Source organism: Microtus ochrogaster, unplaced genomic scaffold, assembly GCF_000317375.1.
Source record: "Microtus ochrogaster isolate Prairie Vole_2 unplaced genomic scaffold, MicOch1.0 UNK23, whole genome shotgun sequence".
Classification (NCBI taxonomy): domain Eukaryota; kingdom Metazoa; phylum Chordata; class Mammalia; order Rodentia; family Cricetidae; genus Microtus; species Microtus ochrogaster.
In genome coordinates, this window is record NW_004949121.1 from 1,583,183 (window position 1) to 1,595,773 (window position 12,591).

The following is a 12,591-nucleotide window of genomic DNA, read 5'->3' on the forward strand; positions in this document are numbered from 1 at the left end:
CGAGAGTTAGCCGAGAAAAGGGCTAGAGCTAAAGAGCCAAGCAGTGATTAAAAGAATACAGTGTCTGTGTAATTATTTCGGGTAAAGCTAGCCGGAGGCGGCTGGGGTGCTGGGGCTCCGCCGCCCCTATTACTACACATGTGGGTGTGTATATGTGTCTGAGCATTAGATCCCCTGGAGCTGAACTTACTGGTAGTTCTGAGCCAGCCAATGAGGGTGGTGTGACCTGACCTCAGGTCCTTCAGAAGAACTGCACAACCTTAACTGCAGAGTCCTCCCTCCAGCTCCTTCCTTATAGATCTGTAATCCCGTCTGTAACAGTAACGATGCTGCCATCCTTGGCTGATGGCAAAGAACACATGGTGAAAAGGACTCACTTAGCACCATTCTTTCCGAGAGCACATGGACACCTGCCCAGCGCCTGTAAGAACCAGCCTAGGTTGTCTGTAAGAAGCCACAACCCTCATGTAGGTGCACAGTGCAAAGCCAACTACACAAACTGCTGAGGTCAGTCAGAGGGTTATTACAGAGGTCACCTAAATTCAGCTCCTACTGGCCATCCGCAGTACCTCATCCTCAAGTCCTTTCAACACCAGCACAAGCTACTTTGTGTGAGCAACGGGCACCACGCAACAGCCTAGGATACAGAGAGATACAAACAGTTAAATGGTGAGGAAGGAAATCCTCAGTTAGCTAGCCAGGCCTTGTGGTACAGGCATGTGACCAGCCACTCAGGGGACTGGGGCCAGATCACAAGGCCAAGGCCTGCCTGAGTGACATTGAGTTCAAGACCAGTCTGGTCTGGGCAAGTTAGTAAGACCCTGTCTCAAAATAAAAGGTAGAAAAGGGCTAAAGGCATAGCTCACCTTTGGAGTGCTTGTCTGGCAAGTAGTCTCTATCTCCAGTTCTAAAAGGCAAGGCCAAGAAGGAGTGACCCTCAGCAGAAGAATTTTGTTCTAGATTCACTAGGGTTTAGGAGTGAAAGCCTGGGAAGCTGTGCCACACCCATCGCCTACACTTGAACCCTGCCTCTCACATTAATAAAAATAACAGTGGACTCAAGAGCTCTTGAAAGCTTGGTTCTGTTTGAGACACGGTGTGCTGCCAGTATCGGCACCATAAACTATCAGGAAGGCGATTTTACAAGAACCCTTTGCAAACAGAAGCCCTGGGTGGGCACGGGTGTGTGTGTGTGTGTGTGTGTGTGTGTGTGTGTGTGTGTGTGTGTGTGTGTGGAGTGTGTGTGTGTGTGTGTGTGTGGAGATAATCACAGCAACAGGCATCTCACTGCATGCTCCCCTGGAGACGGCTCCAACAGAAGCCGCTCTTCTCAGAGCGGAACTACCTCAAAGAGTGCCCTGTCACTCCCCGAGGGAAAACATCTATCTGTGCTACAGAAGAGGACATTTCAAGAGAAGGATGGGAACAGGACTGCGTCTGTGCCCCCGCCTTTAAAAGGAAAGGAGGAGTGCAGAAAATCAATTCAACTCCATATATAACGCCTTCCTCTATGCCCCCTCCTCTCCCTGTCTCATGGATTGCTAGGGTTTATATAATCTGAAGGCACAGAGTGTCAAAAGTTAAGATATTTATTCCTAATTATAGGTGTGTGTGTGTGTGTGTGTGTGTGTGTGTGTGTGTGTGTGTGTGTGTGTGTGTGTAGACCAGACGACAAACTCCAATATCATTCCTGGAATTCCTGGGTACCTTAGGAATGCCATCACCTTTGAAACAGGGCTTTTTGTTGGCCTGCAGCTCACCTGTTATCCTAAGCTGACTGGCTACCTGACTCCACCTTTCCAGGACTGAGACTGTAAACATGAACCGCCAAGTCTGGTTTTTAAAAGGATGTTTTTATTAATTATTGGAGAATTTCATACAATGGTACTTTTTCCACTTAATTTATATATTTATTTTATGTGTATAGGTGTTTTGCCTGTATATATGTTTTTGCACCAAGACCATGTCTGATGCTATCAGAGGTCAGAAGAGTGTTGGAGCTCCAGAACCAGAGTTACAGCCGGTTGGTTGTGAGCTGCCATGTGAGTGCTGGGAGCTGAATCCGGTCCTCTAGAAGAGCAGCCAGTGCTCTTAACCACTGAGTCACCTCTCCAGTCCGCAAGGCATTCTGATCATATTTACCTACAACTCTTCCCCTTAACTCTTCCCAGATCCACGCTTACCTCCCTATTCCCAACTTCCTGTCTTCTTTTTTTCTTTTCTTTTTTTTTAAACTTAATTAACACATGGACTCCAATGTATGCTGTCCATAACTTCTGAGTATACACAAGGGCACACCCATAAAGATAACTGACTCTCCCTCCTTCGGAATTCAAAGACTGTCCACAGCTTCTCAGGGGTGAGGGCTCACTTCCTGAAGTGTTAGAATGTTGACTGACATCATCTTGTGCCCTGTGGAATGCATGGACTGTCTAGACTTCTCAGGGGTGAGGGCTCACATTTTTGCTCTGGTCCTCCCTATCTCTGGCTCTTACCATCTACTTTTGCTTTTTGACATAGGTTAGGAGCAAGCATTTTACCAACTAAGCAATCTCTCCACTGCTCCTTCAAATACAATTTTGGATAAATGCCTTCAGCAGTAAACACCTTGCTTCATCCACAGTGCCCTGGGGCAATGTAAGTGTAAAGTCACGCACCTAGTTCCCAGATTTCAGCATGAGCTAGTTTAGATAAAAGCCTTAGACACAATCAAATCTCTTAATTTATTTATATGACTAAAAAAAATAGTTCTATGCCAGGTGGTTTTTACTATTATGTTTTTATAGAGGCCCTTTGCTAAATCACATCTCTTCCTTACATGTCAGTTTTAAAGATTGTCTCCCCAGAAAATTCATCTGCTTCTAACATCAACCTCAATTATATATTGCTTTTAAAATGTCTTAATCTTTATTTTATTTATCTTAACTTACAAAAGAAGTAACAAAAACAAAAAGCTTGCCACCAAATGCATTAGCAGATTAAAAATTCCAACAATCAAACTATAGGGAAGAAAAGCAAAAGCATCCTAGGTGTTACACGGTATCTTAGTTACCATCCTTTACCACATTTATAGAGCGTATGTTTAAACAGTATGGCTTTCTGAGATTTATGTTTGGTAACGAATTTTATAAGCCATTACCAAGATGGCTCAGTGGATAAGCGGCTCACTGGTGACCTGAGTTGGATACCTGCGGGGGGGGGGGGGAGACACCCACATGGAGGAAGGAGAGAACCAACTCCACTCACACAGCACCCATGGGACCACACTGACACAGCACAGCACAGATGGGCCCACACTGATGCGCGTCAGGTGTACCTCCTGCTCTTACAGAGACCTAGGTTCGGTTCCTAGCTCCCACACGGGGAGCTCACTGTCTTGGAACTCTAGTTCCAAAGAATCCAACAGCTTCTCGTGGCCTCCATGAACACCAAGCATGCACGGGATGCACATGCAGAGATGCAGGCAAGCACTTACACAGGAAATAAATCTTCAGGGACAAGGGAGCTATCTAATGGTACTCTACAGCTCTTCCTAGATCACTTATAGCTTTGTATACTCTTGATGGACCAAGTTTATAAGATTAACGCAGGAACTCTATTAAGATCTCCACACAGATGCCCATGCTAAACACCTAAGTCACCCTGCACTGTTCTCTTTTCATTATCCACCAATCCATCTTTCACCAAAGCCTGCGAATGAACTGCCCTTAATTAGACCTACAATTCCTCCTCCCACCTCTTTATCCCCTCTCTCATCATTCTATCACGGGAGCCCGATCATCTCTGGGAGAGCTCTGTAGTACCCACCCCCTTTTTGTCCAATTATGTGTACATGGGTCTGTGTGTAGGTGTGTGCACAGAAGTACAGGTGTCCTAGGAGTCTCAAGAGGATTTGGGATTCCCTAGAGCTGGAGTTACAGACAGTAATGTGTCCCCCACCATAGATACTGGGGACCAAACTTGACTGTCCAATGATTAACCTTGCCTGGGCGCTAACCTGACACATAGGACTACTATGTTGAAAATTGGTCCATTGCTCCTTGACCAAATGTGCAAACCCTTCTATAGCCAGCCTCCAATTCACCACCTTAACCCCATCTACGCTCTCACTCACTTTCTGCCATAAAATACGCCAGTAGGGAACTGTTCGTAGTTTCCCACACAGACCAAACAACTTCTTTCCTTGATACCTGTCCTGAACTCTGCCCTACTGGGCTCTACACCTCTATTCCCCAGGCCAATCTCCACACATCCTTCAGGATTTCACTGGAACCTCTCCAAGATGCATTATCTGCTGGGAGCCCACAGCTGGCTTGGGTTCTTGCCTTAGATACACTTGGAGACCTCATGCATGTCCACTCTGCCAGAATCAACTCTCTCCCCCGTTCTTTGGGGGCTTCCTAATGGCACAGATGAAGGCTTTCTTAGTCCTATACTCCACAGTGCCTGATAAAAATCCAATACCAGTTGCATGAAATAATAACTAAATGAGAGAAAGCATGCCAACTAAAAACGAAGCATGCATAAAAATATTTTTATGTTCATCTTGATCGCGAGTCGTGAGGACTTCAGTCACCCAATAGCTATCAAGAAGACACTTTACACTGCAAGCGGAATTAAGTAATCCATCGCTAAGTAACATGTCATCTACTTGATTTATCAAAAGTGAATGGATGGAATGGCTCAGAGGGTAGCAGTACATACATACTGGTTTTTCAAAGGACATGGAATTCGGTTCCTAGCACCCATGTTGATAACTTACAACTGTCTATACCTTCAGATCCAGAGGCTCCAATGCCCCCTTCTGGTCTCCATGGGCACTGAACTCGGGGGCACAAAGCCACACAGAGATAAACATTCACACATAACTAAAAACAAAAATAAAACCTACATGTGTGGAAACACCTCTCTTGGATACATGCAGCCAGCACCCCCTCATCAAAGAAGTCTCTCTAAAATAAATGGAGACCATCACAGAAAACCACAACTAGACACAAGGCGGAGATCAACGGATCACAAGAAGCCCGGTCCTAACAGATATAGCTACATCACAGCTCCTCCATCTACAGCTCAGGGAACATCACAGAAGAGCCAGAATACCAAGAAGGCTGCAGTGAAAAAGTCTCTCCGGGAATGGCTACATCAAAGTCAGAACAATGGCAATATCAATGGACATGTTAAAATGGAAGGGGGGATTTCTGTGGGGTACCAGACAAGAACTAAAGAAAATGGATGACTGATGAGAGAAGCAGAATTAGCCTCTCCCCAGAAGGAGTCCCCTTGTCAGTTAGTCAATGTGGGGATAGTTGGAAGCAAAGTACCTGAGAGGGGTTGGAGGGAGGAAAGGGGGAAAGAAAGTGATATAATTCTATTTCAATTAAAAATACTTTTTTAAAAAGATAAAGAAAATATAAAAAGAAAAAAGGTGAATAGGTTTAGGACAAACTCTATAATCTACAAAAAAAGAAGTCCATTATTCTAATTTCAATTTTATTTATAATTAAGGAGTACTTGAATAAAAACATAACACTGGAGTTGATTACATTGAGACCGTAAAAAAAAAAAATCAATGACAGAAAAGAAATTAAGAGCAAGCTGAAAATCACATTTAACTGAAGAGTTCTACCACTCTTCAAGTTCCACTCGCCATTGACAGTACTCGTCACTGACTTCCGTTCTCTTAGTTTGGGTTAAAATGAATCTGCTAGCAACGTCAGCCTGGCCAGGTGACTCCAGAGGCCACACCAGTCACCACTGTAATGGTCAGGGATCAACATGCCACCTTAGTTCTTCAAGAGCCTAAAACAAACATGGTAAATCCATGTACTTATAGCTTTAGTCTTGTTAGGATAACTTGTGGCAAAGACTTATTGGCTTGTAAAAGAGCAGGGACAGGAGACAATGTCCCTCCTTCTCCAAGAAGCTAGGGCTACTATTATAGGCATTTTGCATTCTGGAGGACCAGTGTGGAGGTATTCATTGATGGTAACAATAGAGACAGAAGGAAGTAGGTTCCTAATAAGGTTCTCAGGCTACAAATGAGCTGTGCCCAATGCCCAGCCTCCTCCTTACTACTCGGCCCAGCTCGAGTGGCATTCCTGCCTCTTGAAGCCCCAGGCATTCTCTCTTAGGCTCTCTGCATGCGGCTTCCTAATTCATTTTCTTCCCAGCAGCCATGAACAGCAGAGCGCTCTCTTTCCTCAACAAGTTTATTCACTTCCTAACTTAGCCTCTTCTCCCATCTCGATCCCAACAACAGGAGCCATGGATTTGCTCATCTCCACGGTCCTCAAAGCCTACGACAACATCCAGCAAAAGGAAGATGCTCAATCCCTCGATGTAGGAAAGTACGAATCTTAGACAAATAGAGCCATGCATATAACTTTCAATGTTCACATTCTATAATCACTCACTAATAATCTATGTTTACCTTTCTTAAGTTTTGGCTAATTTATAATTACTACAGTACAGGAAGTTATCAAAAAGTACACACTCCCACTAGCTGCTAATGGTACACACTTTAATCCTAGCACTTGGGAGGCAGAGGCAGGCGGATCTCTGTGAGTTCGAGGGCACTGTAGTTTACAGACTGACTTCAGAACAACCAAGGCTATACAAAGAAACACTGTCATGAAAAACAAAACAAAACAAACAAAAAACCAAAAGCTCATACTCCCCAAAAAAGTACATACTATTAAGTATTTCTTAAGAATTTAAACCTGTGGGGCTGGGGAGATGGCTCAGTGGTTAGAACACCTGCCAATCTTCCAGAGGACCCAAGTTCAAGTCCCAGCATTGACATCAGGCTGTTCACAACTGCCTGTAGCTCTAGCTTTAGGTGGAGTCGATACCCCTGACCTCTGACCTCCAAGGATAGCTGCATTCACGTGCATACATACAGACAGACACACACATAATTTTTAAAAAAAGTCTTTTTAAAAGGAGAATTTTAAGCTGTATCACCAAACGAAACTAAATGTGTTTATCAAATAAAAGTGTTTTAAAGACTACATTTCTAACAAACAGTCTAAAACAAAGAACCCAATTTGCTATGTTCTTTCTCAAGTCATAGTTAACCACCTGGCCTGGCTCTAAATAGTCCCAGACTTCACAAGATGAAAACCTGCAACTACATCGTGGAATTATTTATCACCTTCTTTCTCTATTCAATACTTGAAACTACAAGGAGGAACAGAAGTCTTTTTTATATCCTATAGTTCAAAAGAAATTTTCACCTACAATTTATGGGAGATTAAAAATAAGGGCCTGGACTGGAGAGATGGCTCCGTGGTTAAGAGTGCTCACTGCTTTTGTTCAGGACAGGATTCGGGTCCCAGCACCCATGCCAGGGCACCCACAACTCCAGCTCCAGGGGATGTTAGCTGCTCTCCTGGCCGCGCAAACTCCTCTGCACATATGGTGTACAAAAGCTCACCAAAGCTTCACACACATACACATAAATAAAAACTAAGTAAATATAAATGTTTTCCCCTCAAGACAGAGTGTTGGCCATAGTATCTCAAACTCCTAGACACTGGCTCTCACGTGGCTGGGACTGCAAGCCTATGCTACTGGGTATCCCTGGTAGGGCTAAGTAAATAGCTACATTTTTGTTACTCTATAGGGAATAAAAAAATTATCAAAGAAAATGTTTATGAATCCTCAGCTACATGGTGAGTTCAAAGCCAGATTGTGCTATGTGAGACATGGTCTCCAAAGAAAGGAAAGAAGTGGGGGGAGGGAGGGAGGGAGGGAAAGAGAGAGGCTATGAGGAAATAATTACAGAAGTCATGGGGAGCTGTGGGAGGGGAGATCAGAAGGCACAGAGGGTGAAAACGTTTATGGAGAGTCATGTGCATGTATGAAATGTCACAGTGAAACTCGCTCTCTTGGACAGTTTACATATCTACTAATGGGTTTTCAAAGGGAAAAACTGTAGCTTGTCTAGCCTAAGGTTTGCTCACTTCCCCACTCCTATACAATATAATGAAATTTAGTTTAACATGACTGTGATACTTTACTCCAGCATGAACTGGGCAGTTACTCTTGGGTTTGGGATTGGGTTTAACTTTTTAAAAATTATTTTTGAGAATTTCATACATAAATACTATATTTGCATCATTTCCACCCCCTCCTCTATATTATAAAGTCCTTCTCTGTTCCTTTCATTCCTTCTCAAATCCATGACCACTTCTTTAGTTACCGTAAGCACAACACACACACTGGTTTTTTGTTTTTGTTTTTTAAAAAGCTCTCCTGCATCTGAGGCTTGCCTCCAATTCACTAAGTAGACAGTGGGTGACTGTGACCTCATGTTCTCCTGCCTCCACCTTCCAGTAGCTGGGATCACTACAGTGTGCACTACCACACCCAGCCAGACTGAGCCAAAAGACATGCTAAGACATTCACACATATGTCCTCATCCAACCTTTACAAAGATCCAGAATGTGAGTGATATTATCACCCTATTTTCTAGATGGGAAAAGTGAAGCCCAGATTATTCAAGCCAGTCTCCAAAGACCCAACTGTCCCCACAAGGTTGTGGCCCCTGATGGTTGGCCACACAGAGGGCACAGGTCTTCACTGTGAGACCAACATTCCAGAGGAGCGCTCTCATAAGCCAAGCCCCTTGGATGACATCAGAATGACATCCAAGATAATAAATACAGTATAAAGTGAAAGTCGGCAATGGAAATGTGCCCACCCTGACCTTAGCATTGATGTTTCACGGCCCTGACGGGCTGCACCCTCCAGCACTTCCCTGACCTGGCTCACCTGCTGTCCTTCCTCCATTCATGAAGACTAAACTCTGCTCAGAAGGAGCAAGCAGGACTCTGGTCTCCTCCATGGCTAAGTCCTACACTGAGCCCACTCCCTCTACCTGGCTCACAGTCATCTGGGTCAACTGTAATCTCTGGGTATGTCCTCTCAATGCTGTCCCACTACCTGGATCACTGGGCGGCACCACGTTTCTTCGTTTAAATTAGGTCCCTCTGTCTCTCTAGCTGCATGGTAAGCCATTGGAACAGGAAGCACAGTTATACAGTTTATATCTTTTTGATGTACCTGGAATATGTTAGGCACAGGAAATACTCAAGAGTCTCTAAGCCATGAACATTTCTTCCCTAGACGGGGGTCTCTCGACATAGCCCTGACTGTCCTAGAACTTGCCACGACGATCAGGCTGGCCTCAAAGGACAGCGATCCACCTGCCTCTGCATGCTGGGATTGAAGGTGTGCTGATGTGGAATGCCCTTCTGTATGTGTTGCTTTTATTGGTTGATGAACAAAGCTGTTTTGGCTAATGGCTTAGCAGAGTAAATCCAGACGGAAATCCAAGCAGCAGAGAAAGATGGTGGAGTCAGGCAGATGCCATGTAGCTATGCCATGTAGCTGCCGAAGGAGAAAGATGCCCAAACATTACCGGTAAACCACAGCCTCGTGGCGATACGTACATTAACAGAAACGTGTTAATATGTAAGAGCCATCTAGGAATATGCCTGAGCCACTGGCCAAACAGTGTTGCGATTAATACAGTTTGTCTGTGATTATTTGGGTCTCGACAGCCAGGAAATGAAAGTACAGATTCTGTTTACGGTGTGCACAATTGTATATGCTTACCTTTTGACATACCTACTGTGTATACTCTATTTGGTGTACCAAGACACTAAGACTGAACTCACGGATCAGATAACATATTTCTTTGCACATTGTTACAACTTAATCGCCCCTTATCAGTTTTTGCAGTGGCAGTTGGTCAACATTGATTAAGAATATTAAGAGGAAAGTTCTAGAAATAGAGTTCTTAAGTTTTAGACTAGACACTGTTCTCAGAGGCACCCTGCTTTGGTCACAGCCTGGGAATGAATCATCTCTCTACTGAGCATAGGCACAGAGTATATGCTACCCACTGGTCACTCATAGCTAGCTGGAGTATCAACTAACTATCATGGTATTGCCAGGCTTATTCCATGTCACCCATATTTTATTGAATAATACCTCCAAAGCACAAAATTAGTGATGCTGTCTATTCTATTATAGCATGTTATCATTATCCCATTTGATTCTTAATCAATGTTGTTACTCTTTGCCTAATTTTTAAGTCAAACTTTATAGGTACATATGTATATACAAGAAATTTTCGGTTTGGATCTATCCACAACTTTAGGTATCCTTTGTAAGAAAATCCGTATCCTTCCCCTCTCCTCCCCTTTTCTCCCCTTCTCTCCCCTTACCCTGGCTATGCTGAGGACTGAACCCAGGGTCTGTGCATGCTAAGTAAGTGCTGTACCACTGAGCTCCACGTCCAGCTCTATGCTGGTTTTTGTTTTGTTTTCTAATGAGGCTTCAAGCATAACAGACATACATTAGTTCTTTTCCAAAAGAGATAACAGCTCTCTATACGTTTTTATCCATGCCAAAGCCGAAGCTTGTGGACACACTAGCCTTTATTTCAGATTTCCAAAACAAGGGATCTTAAGACACTATAAATACTGAATAAAGCAAATAGGAAAGCCATTTGGAAAAAATACAAAATAGTAAAAATGCCTTTCCTTTTACATATACAAAATAAACCAACCAAAAATAATTCAAGGGCTCCAAAATGTTACTGTAAATGGCAGGAAGGCAAACTGTGGGAATATATGCGATGTAAACTTGAAGTGGCAAGGTCCGGCACACCCAGCTAAGCACAGTAGGTCCGTGTGTGGTCCGTGTGTGTTTACAATGCAAAGGTGGATAGATTCGCAACAGATGGAGGCCCTTTCTTTATAATTCTTCATTTCGTAAAACCAAAGTGCTGAAAAGAAAGGTAAGGTTGGAAAAGCCCCAGGTCTGAACTGTCTCGTACCTGTAAACATGGCGTGGAAGTAAGGGCTACAGGCCGCCAGCACCACTCTATGAGCGGGGATTTCCATGTCTTCTGCCACAATCGTGACGTCACACAGCAAATTCTGACTGTTCCCGGGGAGAAAAAGAAAATGTAAATGCCTCCAATAATAAAAGTGTTCAATATTCTATACGAAGCTGTTGCTGTAAAAAAAAAAAACTTTTAGGTCTGTTTACTTTAAGAAGATCCCTTCCCTCCCAACAGAATCCATAAACATACGGACACAGAAAGCAATATGCTGAATAAAGGTCCACTCTGCCAGGCCTGCCCTTGTCACAGAGACCTGTCCAAACTTGACTGCGATCTCCCACCCTGCAGGGAGCTGGGGAGGAAGAGCGACAAGGCTCTCTGGAGCAGACACAGCTCAGTAAGAACATGCGCTGGTGAGGTATGAGGAAGCTGAGCCACCTGGCCAAATAGCCTCTCCTGCCTGCCAAGCTAAAAAAGATACTGGACCTGACCCCTGGGTCCCCATACAAAAAATTATTTTCAGTTACAATGGCTGCTCAGAAAGCATTTGGGCATGCAAAGTTTAACCTGGACCATTTTACCAAGGTACAGAGTATTAGTCCCCAAGGCCAAACTGTATTATTAGTAATAAGACTGAAAAGCAGTATGTAATCTTAAAACAAATTCATCAGCTATCAAAATTACACTTCTGAAACAGCCACTCTAGTTCACTTTAGAATATGTGGTGAGTGTTGTTTTGGTGCTTACGCGATACTACACTCTCTGGGTAACTAAAAATGTTACTAAACTGGGCAGTGGTGGCGCACAGCTATAAGTCCAGCACTCGCAGGCAGGCAGATCTCTGTGAGTTCGAGGCCAGCCTGGTCTACAAAGCAAATTCTAAAACTGCCAGTGCGTGCTGTTACATAGAGAAACCTGGTGTCAGGGAAAACACACACACATAAACCACATAAAACAAAACCAAATAAAAAGGCAAACAAACAAAAGTTACTGACAAAACCAGCAGGAAGGATTCAAAGCCCAAACACACCTTGTTGGCGCTCGTGGTGTGAAAGATGGGAACAGATGTGGTACACACATCCTATCCACAAACGCGTGAGCACTGAGCTTGTGTCTGAAGTACACAGTTTGCACTTCACTCTCAGCGCCGTTCCCGCTTTCCTTCAAGGGAAGCCGACTGTTAATTTCCCGTCACCTCACAAGCAGCGCGTTCTCAGGCGCGTAAGCAAATCTTTGCAGTTTTTCACTTGCTTATGAACAAGCTTCTGCGGGGCTCACACCAAACCTTTTTGAGAAGTTTGCTGTCACTTATTCTCTTCTTAGCATAGGAGAAACTAGGAGAAAAAAGGAGCAACCCAGCTCCAAATATGACAGCGTTCCACGGCCGCATTCTTGATGAGCCTGCTGTGCCATTTAGACGGAAGGGTGGCTTGTGGGTGGCTCTGACTTAGGGGCTCACAGACACCGAATGAGGCATCAGGAAGGTCTGCTATTAGAACCATTAATGGCACTCATTTGGAATTCCTCTGGATTAGGCAGACAATGGCAAAGTCTACCACCAGCACAGAGAATTAAAACCTCTGTATTCTGAATGCCAGGGCTCACAGGTAAACCAACATGAAAAGAGGCATGGGCACCTTCCCTGTACAGTCCATTTCATACAGTGAGATAGTTACCATACAGATTCCCCAAAATGTACAGCTGAGGAAACCAGGGTTAAAAGTGAACAGTGA

The 12,591-nt window shown here is 44.0% G+C and overlaps 1 protein-coding gene across 1 annotated transcript in view; it reads right to left on the reverse strand.

The window, feature by feature from the left end:
• Klhl2 (kelch like family member 2) overlaps nt 1–12,591 on the reverse strand; it is a 117,875-nt gene that overhangs the window by 80,999 nt on the left and 24,285 nt on the right. Inside the window, exon 3 of the mRNA XM_005367748.3 lies at nt 10,850–10,956. Within this exon, the coding sequence (XP_005367805.1) occupies nt 10,850–10,956 (107 nt within the window). The remainder of the gene's footprint in view (nt 1–10,849; nt 10,957–12,591) is intronic.